At 46.9% G+C, this 18,199-nt stretch overlaps 1 protein-coding gene across 2 annotated transcripts; it reads right to left on the bottom strand.

Moving 5' to 3' along the window:
• Positions 1-2,710: 2,710 nt before the first annotated feature.
• Positions 2,711-18,006, bottom strand: tpd52 (tumor protein D52). 2 transcript variants are annotated; one of them, XM_079749943.1, is made up of 6 exons: positions 17,874-18,006; positions 6,605-6,738; positions 5,890-6,038; positions 4,995-5,096; positions 3,363-3,411; positions 2,711-3,095 (listed from the first exon to the last, which is right to left on the bottom strand). In XM_079749943.1, exons 1-6 carry the CDS (start codon positions 17,890-17,892, stop codon positions 2,970-2,972), a joined length of 579 nt encoding a protein of 192 aa, XP_079606069.1. In that variant the 5' UTR covers positions 17,893-18,006; the 3' UTR covers positions 2,711-2,969. The 2 variants fall into 2 exon arrangements, with proteins under 2 accessions (XP_079606069.1, XP_079606068.1); XM_079749942.1 differs by lacking the exon at positions 17,874-18,006 and adding an exon at positions 12,552-12,935.
• Positions 18,007-18,199: the final 193 nt, after the last annotated feature.

The raw sequence follows: 18,199 nt of genomic DNA, 5'->3' as shown, positions 1-18,199 counted from the left end.
CAAGGATAGGGCTTCCACTAGCAGATGGCAATGGGTAGAATAAACGGCCCCTATTTCACCACCAGGTGTTAGTGGGATGAGCCAATTCAAGCCTTCAAAACCTTCCCTGCCCTGTGACTAAGTGACATCACAAGTGGGAGTTTAGATAAGCCTACCAGTTGCTTCAGTCCACTGGCTAGGCTGATCGTGACACAATGGTGACTGTATGTATGTTATTTATGGCACCCGTTGCACTCCTGACCATCCCTGGAAGGAGGGATCCCCCACTCTGCATCCTCCTCAAGAATTCTACCTTGCTAATTAAGGGATTTTTTTTTAAGGCTAGGGGATTATCATAAATATATGGCCTGTTAAGCCCTTTGAGACTGTACCTGTGATTACGGGCTATACAAATGCAATTTAATTTCATTTAATTATCGCCAAAGGTGTTGCCAAAAAGAACGAAATGGAGATCTTCGATATCACCACTTTAAATAGTGCTCTTAGTTGTGTGCATGCATTTATATAAACGTTTTACACACGTGTGTTATTTTCATCTTGTGTCATCATCTCATGGGAATTGTTGCGTAAAATAGAATAGGCTGACCCGGTTCTGCAGGTCCTGCTCACAATACAATGTAAGATCCTGCATTTCTATACATTTCTGACTCTGTCACAGCAGACCTCATGGGACACATCGATTATTTATTTTAACAATGTTAAAGTTTCTAGTTAGGATAATGAAATTAATGAAACAACAATTGCTGAAACATCTTACATGCAGTTTGTTTGTTATAAAATTGTGCAATCATAATGTAGACTAGGTCTTCATGTGTTTGTATGTCCCTCAGAATTTGCCACAAAGTGCTATTAAACGATGAACCCTATCAAGAGTGTGTCCGGTAACCGAAAAAGGACCGGACTTGGGTCCAATATAAGCTATGTTGTAAGAAAACATTTAAAAAACAACAGTTCATCAATATCACAATAACAATTGTCCATTTGCAACTTCCGTGGTCCTTCAAATAACATACATGTTCAATGTTCGTGCGTAGAGTAGGAATTCCCCTATTGCCTATGGGAGAACTGGTAGAGAATCAAAGTAGCGGCCGATCATGTGACCATTCATCAGTAGAGTGGCTAAAAATATGTACCATTTCCTACAAATCTTGTGGGTACTAGCCTGAAGAAATTAAGCACAAATGCAAACACATTGACCCCGTGTGACACGTAGGAGAGACACACAGGCATACACACAGAGTCCCTTTCCCTAGAATTCTGACTGTTAAAAATAATTCAAAAGTTTACTAAATATTACTATATCCATACCCATACAAACAACACATAAGAAATATTCAATGTTAACGGTTTTATTAGATTTAGTTGGCAAACAGCAAATAAGCATTTCTTGACATCCCCCCCCCCCCCCCCCCCCCAGCGGCTAAAAGCAACGCTTCCCTTCCATCAGACTGTGGCCCCATCGCCGTAACCTAGTTGAAGCTAATCACTGAACAAAGCAGGTCCCTGCTACAACCTCGCTGTTATACACCCTCCGTTCGGGCTCTGCAGTGTCTCTCTCGACGGTGTCGAAATACCCACAGGTCCCCCATAGCCGGCGCTGACTTGACGAAGGGAAATGTCTCCACCACAGACGCATGTCTGGTGGTTCCCCTCTGGTAACCAGCAGGGGTTGGGCCAAAACTACTGATGGAGCGGTCACAGCCGAGCAGGAAGGACCCCGGTGCAGCTCACGTCGAAGGAAGGCTTGTGGTACCTATACCTTTTGATGTCGTGTATTTTGTTTTCAGCAGCGGTGACGACTCCTCCAGTGCTAGGAATGCATGCATAGTCGGTTGTGGTCACATTTGTGCACGTCATTTCGGATAATGTCCTATTATTACGATAATAAGAGTCCCAGGCGCCCACGGGCGGCGAGGCAGGAGGGGGATTGTTTCAGCACACGTGTGCCTGCCCAGACAAGTGCTTCAGGACTTCAGAAAGAACTGACAAAGTTGACAAATAATCGAGCGCCCTGGATTTATACTTTTAACACATTTATGTGTGAAACAAAATCACCTTGAAGACTTGACAAAAAACAGCGGTCCCACTCCCAGGACCTGGATTTATCCCCTCTCACCTTTGGGAATACCACCTACAGCACCGTTCATTAGATTTTAAAACATTCACCCAATCAACAGTGAACATTTTGTGTTAAGATGTATATCATACATTTGGAATTTCGGTTTATGTGTTATTTGGGGAAGAAAAACACTTTGACAGTGATCACAAAAAGACATCACTTTCATCAAACACCTTTGAGGGGGGCGGGTGGTTTCATTATTTATTAGGTAGGTCCAAAGCTGGAAAGTTTTCATGGAAGAAAATAATTATTTTAACTCCTAAAATGTAGACAATTGTATCCAAAACATGAAAATGTAACAAATGCCATTCAGCCAATGTTGTGGCCATTGCACGAGAACAACAATGTCATTTTGGGCTTTATGTTTCACTAGCTGGTTACTTGAGACAATGGAGGAGTTATGTAGAGGAAAAAGGGAAGAGAAAGAGAATAAAAAGAGGAAGCCATTCAGGCAACAACTCAGATCTTTATTCTCAACATATTCGGCAAAAGTGGGCGTGTGCTAGCCTTCAAACTGAAGTGTAATACATACGATTGGCTTGAGAGCGCATACCCCCCCCCCCGACACTCCTAACCCACCCCTAACCCACCATCAAGCATGTGCCTTCAATCCCATGTTGGTTAAGTAGCAAGCACACGCTTCAGACAGGAAAGAACATTAAATCACCACAGAAACATGGAGGAGAGAAAAGTCACTTGTTTCCAATTACAAGCAGGGGTCTCGGCACACAAAAGGACACGGGCACGGGGCCAGAGCAGATTATATGTGGCGGGGGTTCAAAGGTCAGAGGTCAAGAGGCGTGGAGTGTGTGTGTGTGTGTGTGTGTGTGTGTGTGTGTGTGTGTGTGTGTCAGTGGGTGGGCGGTTCCTGGTTTGGCAATTCGTTGGGTTGGCTGAACAAAGGCTCAGGGTCCAAACTAGCGCTGCCATCCTGGTTGTCGTGGTTACTGAGGGTCCCGGGTGGACTCATCTTGGTCTGAGGCCCAGAAAGGAGGGAAAAGGAGGTGAGGGAAACGTTCATATAAATATATAGATTGGTGCGCAATCTACAACGTCACCAACCAGCGGCAGATGAATAACTTTATTGATTTTATAAAAGACTATCTCATCTTCAAAGTTAAATGCAGACAGTGTGGGCCACCAGAAATGATACATTTCAACAATTAAACAATTGTAAATGAAAAACACATGCTGGCGGTCATTTGTGAAGAGCTTGGATCGTACACTAGATGCATAACGTTACCTTAAGAGTGCCCACTTTCTCTTCGAAAGACTTGAAGGTGGGCTTGTTCCTGTCAGAGGAAGAGAGATTTACTTTGAAGTCATTAAGCAGTACTGTCCAGTTTTATCCGAAGTGACTAACAGGCATGTTGCTCAAGGATACCAAGATGTGGTCTTGGGAAGTTGGGGTTTGAACCCAGAACTTTTGGACTAGTGAGTGAAAAACCTGTTTTGGGAATATCTGAAAGTCACAGTCACATTCTCATTGAGTCATATGATATCCAGAGTTTAATGAGGTCCAGATCTCTTGACACTGAGCATAGGTTGATTACAGTGAATCACAACGAAGGGTCTTCTAAAATGACCCGGTTCCATTCTGTTCTACCGGTGGGTGAGATATTAGTTTCCCTTTCATACCACTTCAGGGCTTCTCTATGGTTATAATAGAGAAGATCTCCAAGCTACCAAGCTATCACTTACACTTCCTCATTGCAAAACAAAAGCGCCTTTAGGGACCTTATTCCACCAAAATAGACTGTGTTGTAATGCTCTCTATACTGCATATATCAGAATGATTGAAGGACATCTTTTGGTCTTACTACTTTTGGCTATTTAATAAAAAAGAAACACACTGAATTCAAGAACATAAATAAATGAACACTCAACATTTAAAAACCAACGAACTGAAAAAACGCAAAAGATGAGAATTCTTTCTATTTAGCTGTGTAGTCTATTGCCAGCCAGCTAGCTTGTGTGTAGCCTTACCTCATCACAGGCATGCTAGCTGAATGCTGTAAAGAGCGAATACTATCCGGCAGCATTAAAGACAAGAGAGAGCAGTTAGTCATAAGTCATTCGTTTGTGAGAAGTACACACACACACACACACACACACACGACTTTGAGACCCCAACCCCCTCCAACCCCTCTATACGTTCCAGCTAATACGTGAGGGTGTGTGGGTGGGGGAGGGGGGGAGGGGTCTGATAATCTTATTTAGAGCCCCCCATAATCCCAGTGGACTGGGGGAGGAGAGAGATTAGAATCGGGAGAGGGAGAAAAAAAAGAGACCCACTGGAGATAGGCTTCAAGCGGAACAGTCAAGATGGTAGGACGCTGCTCAACCCCCTAGTTACTCGATCCAAGGGGTGGTTGAGTGTACTCTGTTGATTACAGCCCAGGCCTCTGGGGGGAGTTAAGATATAGTGTGTGTTATGCATGCGCCTGCACAATAAATGTGTCACGTGGAAGGCGGGGTTGTGCAACTCCTAGCGAAGGGCTTGAGTGCCAGCTGCCTTCCTCTAAAGCACTTCATCAGGACGTTCCTCTCCCATCATCCATCAGAAGAGTTACCCCTCTGGTGGGCCATCTCTCTTTCAAGGGGGATTCAACATTGACCTGCTTCAGAATTGCACTCTACCCAGATTGTAGTAATCATAAAAATGTATTAAAAAGAAATATTTGTATAAGGCAGTACCATTTAATCATAATATCAATCAGTATGAAACACACTGAGTACAGAAAATAGCCTCCCTGTATTTTTATTTCCCCCTTTTCTAATGTGTTCTTTGGTTAGGCAGCAGGTAGTGGCGGACGCTAAACCATCGGTGGTTGTGCGCTCTCTTTGGGCCGGGGGTCTGGCTGGAGACTCTTACTTGACGTCCTCCAGCTTGCGGCTGATGGCGGAGCCCATGGTGGAGAGGGCAGCGGAGGCCTTCAGACCGGCTAGCGAGAAGGATTCGGACGTCCGCCGGTAGCTGCAGGAGGAGGCAGAGGGGCAGGAGGTTTCTGTTGGGTTATGTGGTCGTTCATCATACGCTCAAGATAAGGTTCATTATGGAGCACATGGGGGGGGGGGATTGGTGCTCAAGGATGAGGATATTGGAGATCGAAGCCCAGTGCCTTTCGGCTTCTCCAGCAGAAGGGTTGAGAAGCACAGGAAATGAATAGAGAATGTGTATGTGTGTGCGTGTGTGTATGTGAGATTATATTGTCCACATAGGACAAAAGATAAGAGAGATGGCCCTGGGGACCTGAAAGGTCGAACGCTGATCCTTCTTCTTCATATCTGCCAAACAATTTCTCTCTCAGAAGCCAAAGGTTGAATGCCAAACAAAAACCCTTTCCAGTAGAATGTCAGCCTTTAGAGGAGTAAAACCAAACCAAAGCCTTCTCTGCCCTGAAGTTTACATGGGCCAGGTAGCTGCTGCTAAGATTAAATCAGAAAAGGTGCCCTCAATTTTGAATGCATGAAGAACTGAAGTGTCTTTATATAGAGATAGGTTAGTAGAACGATTGCAGGGGATGCTATTTTACTTTGAAACAGTATCGTTTGGGGAACAAACTAAGTCAATGTTATTTCTTGTCATCAAATCTATTGTAGTATTATGGTCTCATTGTCTCATGTTCTATACGTTGTTCTATCCGTGACATCCGTTGCTCTTGTGCTCACACTGTAATCGGGGCACAGTTGTAGAAATGTATGTGCCAAGGCTACGACAACACTAAGGCTTTGGGCCCAGCGCGACCACAGTGAGTGAGGCTACGCACGCGTTGGAAGTGGTGACCTCCTGCCAGCTCCGCGAGAAGTTCTGCTTGAGCTCGTTGAGGGGAGTGATGCCCAGCTTCTTCTTGATCTCCGCCAGCTCCTTCTCTTTAGCGGTCAGGACCTGGGACAGCGTCAGGATCTCATCCTCCACCTGGAAGCATGGCAGACATATGTTGGCCGTACCTGTCCTGAACCACGCCGGAGGAACGGTTCAAAGGTTTGTAGAACCAGAACTCATTACATGATCACACCCTTCACAACGCCCTAACCCTGATCAGCAGTTTGAACAAAGCCAACGTTCACTAACTTAATGTCAGGGGGACAACATACAAACCAAGGAACAACAATGTCCCTGCACATCCCGAGCATATGTATTATCATGGAGGGCAACCAAAAAATGTCCAATACTGCAGACCCGCAAGAAGAACTGAGACCTATGACTGCCTCAGTTCCCTCGCATCACTGCCACTCCTGACCTCTTACCACTCCTGACCTCTGACCCCTACCACTCCTGACCCCTACCACTCCTGACCCCTGACCCCTACCACTCCTGACCCCTGACCCCTACCACCCCTGACCACTATCACTCCTGACCCCTGACGCCCGTGACCCCTACCGATTCTGACCCCCACCACCCCTGAACCCTACTGATCCTGACCCCCACCACCCCTGAACCCTACTGATCCTGACCCCCACCCCCCACCCCGTGCCATCCACCTTGGCCAGCTCTCCTTGGAGCGCCTCTTGCTCCTCCGGGGACAGGCTGGGAACCAGGGCGGGGGGGGCGGGGCCCATGGAGGAGACGGCGTCCTCACCCACCTCTGGCTGGTGGTCCGAGAGCGTCTGCTGACCTGGAGGTCCATGGACCGGGGAGAGAATACAGGGATTCCATCATGGGAGCCAGACTGTAACAGAGAGACCTAGCTGGTAGTGGTAGTATTTGGTATAAGTGAGACAGCAGTGGGGATGTCGATCCATATAGATAAATACATATGCCATACTTATTTCATACCGTCACATTTCTACTGTCTTGTACATCACTTTAGGATCAGAGGCCCATGTGGGAGCCTTGCGAATGGGAGGATGCAGGAGCAGGGAAAGGAAAGGGAAAAAGGCTGAGTTGTAGCGCTAAAGAAGACTCAGAGCTAGCTTGGGTTTGAAGTGTGCCACGAGTCCTAATAATATGCATTCTCCAAACTACACACACACACACACATACACACACACACACACACAAACATCTTGAATGTGCAGGGCTGTAGCCCTAGGATGAAGCATGAGCATGACAACTACAGAGAACTCTCTAGATGGAGGAATCCTGTGCTATGGCAGGGGAGAGACAGAGAGGGAGAGACGTTTGACTCCTCGGCCTACAGGGCGGGGTCACAGAGTTAACCTAGAGGTTGATCATGTTTGCACATACTGTTTGAACAGAGGCATCCTTCAGCACACATTAAGAACTCAGCTCTGACCAGCTGTTCTAAGAGTTACATGTCATTACAGCTTACATTTAAAAATTGACTTACTGAAAAACGGTAAACGCCCCACCCGAGTTGAAAAGGTGCGTTTGTTTAATTAGAAGCTGTTCAAAGTGACAGGAAACTCAGGTATTGCGATGCATGGTATTGTCTGGCACATAGGTGTCAAACCCAGTACCTTTTTGCTGGGAGTCGAACACCCTAGCCACTAAAACACCATCCTGCCCCCATAATAACAAAAACAAAACAAAAATAATACAGTTAAACTACGAATGTTGATTGAAATCAAAAAGATAAAATGATAATCCAGATGGTTTAAATGTTATATTTACAAATATGCAGTCAAACAAATGCACGCAATACAATTAGACAATTAAACCTCAGCTTCACAATGCAGTTGTAAATATCTGCAAGAAAAACATCAAAGCAAGAAGCGGGACAGGTTATATGCACCTTTGTACCAAACTGAAGTTGCAAATTTTACTTTAACCATGGCTTGGTTAGAAGAATCAACTTCTACTGGACACACAAACTTTAATTAATATAAATAACAAATAACACCACTCACACTTTACATATCTACATATTTACTTTGTGGAGTGAGGCACACAAGGGGACTGCCATAAGACATGTTGCTATAATTTACACCATGTGTACTATATCTTTTTTATATTTTGTAAAACATACTGGCAAATTGAGGCTTTCGACAGCTGTCCTACCCATCGAACCGGCAACAGCCAACAATATGATTCAATAATTACCTACAAAGCTAGTTCTTTAACATTCTATTTGTAGTTTTCACAATTGAAAAGCTTAAATGGATACTGAATAATAAATTATATATTCATAATAGTCCTGAGGGCAAAATGACTAATCATATGCATTAACGAACATACAGGTTTGGGCCACACGTTATTTTGCATAATTTCTAGCAACTACAAGAACTTGTAGTCACACCTGCAAATGTAAATATTTACTCAGCAGGTTGTTTGGCAATCTTATTTTCTTTACTGTTAGAGGTTAAATAACATTGAGTAACATGTGCTTTCAGCATATTGTGTATGTTTGTAAGATCGTGAATTCAATTGTTGAGTTCTGAAACAGTTCTAAAAAACTTTCCAACCAGTCAAAGTCAAATGTTTCTTTCAAGATTGTCTTTTACGAGTCGATTGAGGCCGCAAGAGTGCAAAATACTTCTGCAGCATAGGCGTGCGTAAAAGGAAAGAGCGTCCAAATCTTTTCTTTTCTGTTGAAAACGCTGTCTCAAGAGCTTTTCTTCTATAACTTTAAACGTTATTTATGAAAATGTACAGGGATTCCCAGAGCTGGGAACCAGACAAATCTGTGACCTTGTGTTTTATTTGCTCTGTCATCTGCGTCTGACCCTGACCCCATTTACGCAGAGTTCCAGCAAACCTGGCCTGGGTCGGGCCAACCACAACTGCTCATCTAATGTAAGCTGATTTGTCACACGTCTGGTTGCTGTGATTGGTTGTCGGTCTATCCAATCCACTTCTGGTTGCTCTGATTGGTTGTTGGGCTATCCAATTGCTTCCAGAAACGTTTTGGTCTGCCCCTGATGATAACGCACTTTTGAAATCCCGTAATGTCAAGCTAGACAAAACCCCCTTTGACAAAGAGAATGTAGAAGCGTCTTCCTGATAACAAATTGAATTCCCTCCTTGTGAATGATGCGTTTCAGTTTATAGAACAAATGCAGTACCATTCAATTCAGAAGTACCGCAAAAATGCACTACAGAGAACTGGGTACAGAGAATAATTTTCGCCAGCGGGGCTAGCTGTGTGCGTAATCTCTGCCTGGTGTGCTTCGGGTTTTTGTAAACCTGCTGCACTTGTGTCCTTCAAGGCCACAAAGTCTGGAATAAGCGTTCCACAATGAAGCAGGAAGCGAAAGGCAGACTCAGCGGTCCAGGACACGGCGGGAATAGCAATGTTAATTGCTGGAAACTGACCAGTGATCGCCCTTCAATTCAATTCAGTTACGCCTCTCGTTATGCCCCTCGTTACGCCCCTCGTTACGCCCCGGTTACACCCCTTATTATGCCCCTCGTTACTCCCCTCGTTATGCCCCTTGTTACACCCCTCGTTATGCCCCTCGTTACTCCCCACGTTACGCCCCTCGTTACGTCCGTTACGCCCCTCGTTACGCCCCCGTTACGCCCCTCGTTACGCCCCTCCTTGCGCCCCCGTTACACCCCTCATTATTCCCCTCGTCACGCCCCTCGTCACGCCCCTCGTTGCGCCCGTTACACCCCTCATTATTCCCCTCGTTACGCCCCTCGTCACGCCCCTCGTTACGCCCCTCGTTGTGCCCCTTGTTGTGCCCCTTGTTGCGCCCCTCGTTGCGCCCCTCGTCACGCCCCTCGTTACGCCCCTCGTTGTGCCCCTTGTTGCGCCCCTCGTTGCGCCCCTCGTTACGCCCCTCCTTGCGCCCCCGTTACACCCCTCATTATTCCCCTCGTTACGCCCCTCGTCACGCCCCTCGTTACGCCCCTCGTTGCGCCCCTCGTTGCGCCCCTCGTTGTGCCCCTTGTTACGCCCCTCGTTGTGCCCCTTGTTGCGCCCCTCGTTGCGCCCCTCGTTACGCCCCTCGTTACGCCCCTCGTTGCGCCCCTCGTTACGCCCCTCCTTGCGCCCCCGTTACACCCCTCATTATTCCCCTCGTTACGCCCCTCGTCACGCCCCTCGTTGCGCCCCTCGTTGTGCCCCTCGTTGTGCCCCCCGTTACACCCCTCATTATTCCCCTCGTTGCGCCCCTCGTCACGCCCCTCGTTACGCCCCTCGTCACGCCCCTCATTACGCCCCTCGTTACGCCCCTCGTCACGCCCCTCGTTACGCCCCTCGTTACGCCCCTCGTCACGCCCCTCGTTACGCCCCTCGTCACGCCCCTCGTCACGCCCCTCGTTACGCCCCTCGTTACGCCCCTTGTTGCGCCCCTCGTCACGCCCCTCGTTACGCCCCTCGTTACGCCCCTCGTCACGCCCCTCGTTACGCCCCTCGTTGTGCCCCTCGTTGCGCCCCTCGTCACGCCCCTCGTTGCGCCCCTCGTTACGCCCCTCCTTGCGCCCCCGTTACACCCCTCATTATTCCCCTTGTTACGCCCCTCGTCACGCCCCTCGTTACGCCCCTCGTCACGCCCCTCGTTGTGCCCCTCGTTGTGCCCCCCGTTACACCCCTCATTATTCCCCTCGTTGCGCCCCTCGTCACGCCCCTCGTTACGCCCCTCGTTACGCCCCTCGTCACGCCCCTCGTCACGCCCCTCGTTACGCCCCTCGTTACGCCCCTCGTCACGCCCCTCGTCACGCCCCTCGTTACGCCCCTCGTTGTGCCCCTCGTTGCGCCCCTCGTCACGCCCCTCGTCACGCCCCTCATTACGCCCCTCGTTACGCCCCTCGTTACGCCCCTCGTTACGCCCCTCGTCACGCCCCTCGTTACGCCCCTCGTTGTGCCCCTCGTTGCGCCCCTCGTCACGCCCCTCGTTACGCCCCTCGTCACGCCCCTCGTTACGCCCCTCGTTGTGCCCCTCGTTACGCCCCTCGTCGCGCCCCTCGTTGCGCCCCTCGTTGCGCCCCTCGTTACACCCCTCATTATTCCCCTCGTCGCGCCCCTCGTCGCGCCCCTCGTTACGCCCCTCGTTGCGCCCCTCGTTACGCCCCTCGTTACGCCCCTCGTCGCGCCCCTCGTTACGCCCCTCGTTGCGCCCCTCGTTACGCCCCTCGTTACGCCCCTCGTCACGCCCCTCGTCACGCCCCTCATTACGCCCCTCATTACGCCCCTCGTTGCGCCCCTCGTTACGCCCCTCGTTGCGCCCCTCGTTACGCCCCTCGTTACGCCCCTCATTACGCCCCTCGTTGCGCCCCTCGTCACGCCCCTCGTTACGCCCCTCGTTGCGCCCCTCGTCACGCCCCTCGTTACGCCCCTCGTTACACCCCTCATTATTCCCCTCGTCGCGCCCCTCGTTGCGCCCCTCGTTACGCCCCTCGTCACGCCCCTCGTTACGCCCCTCGTTACGCCCCTCGTCGCGCCCCTCGTTGCGCCCCTCGTTGCGCCCCTCGTTACACCCCTCATTATTCCCCTCGTCGCGCCCCTCGTTACGCCCCTCGTCACGCCCCTCGTCGCGCCCCTCGTTGCGCCCCTCGTTACGCCCCTCGTCACGCCCCTCGTCACGCCCCTCGTTGCGCCCGTTACACCCCTCATTACGCCCCTCGTTGCGCCCCTCGTTACGCCCCTCGTTACGCCCCTCGTTACGCCCCTCGTTGTGCCCCTTGTCACGCCCCTCGTCACGCCCCTCGTTGCGCCCCTCGTCGCGCCCCTCGTTACGCCCCTCGTTACGCCCCTCGTTACGCCCCTCGTTACGCCCCTTGTTGTGCCCCTCGTTACGCCCCTCGTTACGCCCCTCGTTGCGCCCCTGTTAAGCCCCTCATATTATTACAATAAGTAAATGCCTACACACATATAATTATACATATATTATGTATATGATTTGTTTAGGTTTAGGTTTTTGCTGATTTGTTTACGCTTATTTACTTTACTAATTTATTAATTTTAACTGCAGCCCTTTACATGTGTTGAAATATGACATTGTTATCATATAGTAAGTAGTGCTTGTGGTTGATAGCTGGTAGAATCACCAAATTGGACTGAGGACTTCGATTTCAGATAGATTCAATTGATTCATCTTTATAGTATTAGCTAATACCTGATATTGGTTATATTCATCTCAATGTTGCCCTATTCGAGTAGTACAGTGATCAGAGTTACGTTAAGATCCGCTAGGCCACTTAATCACGTGTGTATGCTAAAACCCCACCTAATGCCATCATTACATTCTGACTTTGTTGTGATTCAATAGTCACATTAAATACAAGCAACACATACAATGTTTTGGATGTTAGTGACATGGGGTAAATGATTGTATTATTGTAAAGGGAGGTATGAACAAAAGTTATATCATCATTTAAAATGATCTACAGCATACAAAAGAAAAAAGTAATTCACATAAAATCCCAGAACAAATGCAAAGTCTAGATTCATTGATGCAAACACACTGAGTCTACATCAATCTTAAAACCCTTACTTCCTCCTCCTCCCAGCACACACACACACACACACACACACACACACACACACACATGCGCACACACACAGCACTCCTTGTTGAATACCTCTGGTGCGGCTGGCTGGGGAGCCGGGTGGAGTGTCTCCGTACTCAGGAGAAAGGTACATGTAGCTGGCGTTGACGCCCTGCTCAAAGTTGAACGGGGAGTGGTAGTCCTCCAGGGGGTCCATGTGCCCTCCGCTCTCCAGGTACAGAGACGTGCGCTGGAGAGACACGTCTGTAGCTCCTCGGCCCGCTACCTACCTACCTACCCCCGCTGCCGTTCCTTGCGCCGCGGAGAAAGCTAACGCGCTGAGTGCCTTCATGTGACAGTGCCTGAGAGCGGTAACTAGTGAGTGGTTGCATGTGTGTGTGCTTGTGTGTGTGCGCATTTGCCTGTGTTATGTGTAGGACTAAAAATGTTACGACGTTGTGTGTCTTAGTGAAGCCAAACGTGTCACATGCGTTAAAAGGTGTGTAGATCGGTGTGTGTGTGTGGGCATGTCTGTGTGGGTTTCTGCAGTCCTCCGCGCCTCCTTCTGTGCGTCCGCCTACACGGCAGTAGGATACTCCATAAAAGCCCAGGCCAAGACGCATGTGAGAGTTTTCTCTCCTTTTCCGGGTGTGAATGAGTTACCTAATGCCGCCAGCTCCTGCTGTTACGCACACACTCTCAAACACAAACACACTCAAATGGTTGTAACACACACACACACACACACACACACACATGTGCCGCCTCTCCTCTCCGCTGTAATCCCAAAGGTTGGATCGGCACAATCGAGCTGCCCTTCACGTTACCAATCTGTACCAGTCCATCTCTATCGACCAGTAGCAACAGCAGCAGCAGTAGCAATATTCACTGTAGCTCTACAACGTGGCAATCACCTGCTCCCAGTCACACACCTGGGTGCATATCTCTTTTCAGTCACGCTCTCTCACTCTCCCAGCCTCTTGTCATACAATTGAATGGAGGAGGACAACAAATGAAAAGGTTCCATTAGTGAGAGCGGGTCACATGACACGTGGGCGGCGGGGTGGGTCACAGATGAAAAGCGATGTAATCTGCAGTGTCCCAGATTACAGCAGTGGCTCTAATCCAGCAAGGCCTGTCCTGCCCAGAGCAGCAGAAATGCCTCAGTCCAATACATTGAAGAGGGAGTGAGAGTGTGTGTGTGTGTGTGTGTGTGTGTGTGTGTGTGTGTGTGTGTGTTTGTGTGTAAGAGAGTGTGAGAGTGATTGAGGATGTGTGAATGAGTGAGTGAGTGAGAGAGTGAGAGAGAGAGAGAATGGGTGAGTGAGTGAGTAACAGAGAGAATGAGTGAGTGAGTGTGTTCAGCCAGGGCACACACATAAAAAGCACCCAATGCCCTTTTTTCCATTCTGCCTGAAGTGCTCTTTGGATAATGTCAGACTAGGCTGCTGAAAAGCAAGGCTATCTGTGTGTATATGTGTGTGTGCTACACTGCGAAAACGCAGTGTAGCACACACACATATACACACAGATAGCCTGTTTTCTTCCGTACATTAGGCAGCCCCTCAAAACCTACATGTCGTGATAAAGCAACTGCTGTCAGTCTGGAATCTAAGATGAACTCTAATGGGAGAATAAGTAGCAGTGTTCCTGATTACCGGGGGGGGGGGGAAGGTCACCATTGAAAATGTTATTAGAAGGAGTAACTTGTGCCATCGTGGTTTTGCATGTTCCCTGTGACTTAATGTGAAAAGAATTACCTTTTTACAAACAGATGTATGGCAAAGACACGAGACACGCAAGCTATGGTGGCATGTTAGGCTTAGGCCTGCCAGTCCAGCCAGACCTGCTCCGTTGCACAGTAGTGAGTGGCGCTCTCCATTGTAGCGGCAAGAGATAGGAAGTGACATGCACTCCCGTCGCGGAGAGAACGTATCAAAGCAACCAATGAGGGAACTCGAACGTAGACATGATCTGTTATTAACACAGATCAGTCACACAGACACACACAGGTCTTTGATAGAGCAACAGCAAGGAGGAGTGCAAGCCTGCAGCGTCCTGCAGGCGGTGGACACAGCCTAAAGGTTTGGATTGCCGTTGGTCTTTGCATGAATGCATTTATGGACATCTATTCCATATGAGTGGTCTCTCACCAAACACAGGTGAAAAAGAAAGATTCCATTTGATTATCAAAAAGATCTATCTGACAAATTATTAAGATCATGGATAGAAAAGGGGAGTTTAGGCCATTATTTCGGCACCATTAAGTCAAAATGATAATGATGAATTCAAAGATTCCCTTTTGAACTCATTTCTTTCTGAAAATCCCAACAGATCAACCTTAGACCCCCTGGCCAATAAAGATTGAAAATGAAATATATTTTGCTTGCCAATCGCAAAATCCAAGACAACCAACCCACTCTGCACCCTATCCAACCAGACTGTAACAGGAAACAAACAAGACATGTTTTTCCCCTACTAAGTGTTTAACGAGGCACAGTATTGCATCAATTACTTCCTTATTAATGGCGCACCGCATCACATGATGGTTCTTGAAACGAGAATCATGGGACATGGGATGACCGTGTCTACTGCAGACATGCAGAAATATTCTCCCTTCACATTCCCTGAGCATCACGGCTTTCAATGTTGAGCAGAAAGAAGAATGTTCAGGCAAAGGATGAGATGGGATCTGTAGACTCTGGACAAGAAATAGCAGGAAATAACATAATGAAATACCAAAGCTGAACCTACTACCTCGATTTTTCTCCACAACTTTCAAAGATGGCATTTCTGCATCAACTCTCAGCAGATTCTCCCCCAGCCACTGTTAACTAGGCTAGGGTGTGTTTCATTGTATTAGCTGTATGACCCTGTTATTGTTGAGTGAATCTGAAATAACTTTCAATAAGTTTCAATAAAGAAATGCAGCCAAAGTCGTCCTAAAAGCCAAGTTCTGGTCCAGGTGATAAACAGTGAGACGGGGGCAGCATCCATTGGTAACAAAGGCCTCTGGGTTAAAACACACAACCCCCCATTCTGCCCACAGACTTGCCCAGAACCTTTGAATCACCTTTGGCCTCAGTCTGTATCCTGGCCTGCATTGGGACTTTAACTTGAACATCATATGGTGTCATACAATAATATATAATATATATATATATCAATATCCATTCAGAATGTAGTCATTTGGCTGATGCTTTTACCCAACGCGTCATTACATTGTGTGATAGAGGATCAAACCATCACGTCTTAATAATATACCTCTACGTGAAATTAGTTTGTGGAATAGAAGCCATATAACGATATATAACGATGGGGGTAAATGAAAGACCAGGAACTGGCATGTCATTCATTTACATTCGGCTTCACACTACTTATCCCATGTCCTTATAGGCAAAAGTACAAGTAACTTGACAACTTTGGCATTTAAAAAACACCCAATGCGCAACATCACCATCACACTAAAGTACAAATCTTCATATACACTTTCACTACGCATGCCATACCTGCATGTATCCAGATTTCCCACTCAACAGACGTGCTCTTGATGTTCCTTCAAGCTAAAAGCCAGGTATTGACACATGGATCTGTCACTAGGCTCACGAGGGCCTCAGCATGTTGTTTCTGAGAAATATGGCATCAATGCAACCTCAAAATCGAATAAGACAAACTCAGGCCATCCAGTAGCGTTGATCAGCATAATTTGATAAATCTCTGAGAATAACAGGATGACTTGTAAAGATCTGCCTGACTCATGAGGAGTGGGCCTCGACCAAAGACTAATGAGGATGAGTGAATGAACGTGACCACACGATGTATCACAAAAAAGGCATCATCAAAATCTAAATTAGGTAAAATAAAATGAGCAATGCCAATAATACCAATATGTTAGACTAAAGCTACGCAGACTAGTACTGCTAATAATAATATAAGGCCAAGTACTATTACTTCTGTTTGTTGACTCTAATGTAGGACTCAAAACGCATTTGCTCAGCGCAGAGGTAGTCTTTAGTGTATCTTTGTGCATTTTTTTCTGAACAACTAAAACATGTGTTAATCTGAAAGCTACAAGGATTTAAAACCTCTTCTTAATAAAACCTGACTGACATAGTACCATGTTGAAAGAAATATCTAGAGTGGAATGTGCCAGAAGTTGTGTTGTCTGTAGGCTCTATATTAGAAGTGGGTAACTGAAATTAATTCTAAATTAAAATAGTGATGAGAAAGTGTTGACACACACAGCATGCATTAATTGTTTGTGGTAAAATGTGAACTTGATTGATATTGCTATACAAACAAGTAATAACACAACACATCATGTTTAACCTATTTGTCCAAACAAACTGCAAAGGTAAATGCAAAGGAAGGAAATGCTGAAAACAACTGATTATATTTCATGAATTTAAATTGTTAATGTCACTTGTTCATTTCTTGAACAACAAAAAGTTGTTGTTGTTGCAAATTAATAACTTTTGACTACTCGTCAAATGCTCCCTCGTGTTTAGCATAAAGCCTGCCTCACAGGATCGGCGCACAACTAGTTGAATGCAAGAGAAACACGCAAAAAAACCAACTTTTTTTACCCTAAAAGCCTAACTGTGGCAAGCTAGCATTAGCATTTAATAAAGCATTAGTTGATAAGGGGAAGGATTTGGGTGGGGTGGGGTGGGGTGGGGAATGACAATCGGTAGAGATGGGGAGTGGGAAGCCAAGCAGGTGTAGAGGAGCATAGAGAGCATATGGTAGGCTGGGGGGTGGCAGGTACAAGTTCTATGGAAACTAAAATCACGTTTGACTGCCAGGTCTTGAAGAGACCGATTACACACCACATATCATTTTTGCCGAACCCATACCCAATGCTTAGCTTTAGTCGTGCATAAAGCATTCTTCTATAATGTATTCTCCCAATTTGACTTGAAATTTCCTCCTACTATCTATGACTATCTAAGAAAACATGAACTATGAATGAACTATGAACATGAACTAACTACAATGGAATAGCCCTAGCTAACCATGACACTCGTATTTTACCGTTAGTTAAAAGAACAAACATAGCATTTTCTTGTAACTTCTTGAAAATGACTCACTTTTAGCGGATGTAGGTTGTCGCATGCAGTTATGCTTACTCATCTGTACTAAAGAGCTATTATTTATTAATGACTATGCACTGTAACGTTGTTATTTCCGTGTTACTTTAGTAAGCAATCTAATGCGAACGAATCTGTAGATATTAAAGGAATCTTTGAATGATGCCGTCGATCTCGTGAATTGACTTTGATGCAAGTACCATATGTTCTCCTAGTGAACCAAAAAGTTAGCCAGCTTGCTACCTTAAAATATAATCCACTTAGCCATATGTTACATTTTTAAAGGCAGACCGCCATAGGCTGTACGCGTCGTTATATGAAATACCTTGATCAGCAATCTCCATTCTATTGGGATTTTTTTCTGCAATTGGTTAAGGTCCAGGGCTGGCAGTGTCCTTGCCCTTTAGCTGAAGCAGATTCTGTACTCTGGTACATGCTGTCAGCCACACTCGCTTTGGGGTGGGGTTCTGCGTGACGTAGGCACGTCGGAGTGTAAACACAAGGGAGCACGTGGATCGTTTTGGACCGTCAACAAAACAGCTTGATCTTTTTAATTAAGAAAACAACAATGGCAGCCTTCGGTACTTAATCATGACAATGTTTCCTTTGTTTTTCATTCATTCAAACATTGAACGAAGTATACACTGAAGG

Source organism: Pollachius pollachius (genome assembly GCF_949987615.1).
Source record: "Pollachius pollachius genome assembly, chromosome: 13".
Lineage (NCBI taxonomy): Eukaryota > Metazoa > Chordata > Actinopteri > Gadiformes > Gadidae > Pollachius > Pollachius pollachius.
This window is presented reverse-complemented; position numbering and strand designations above follow the sequence as displayed.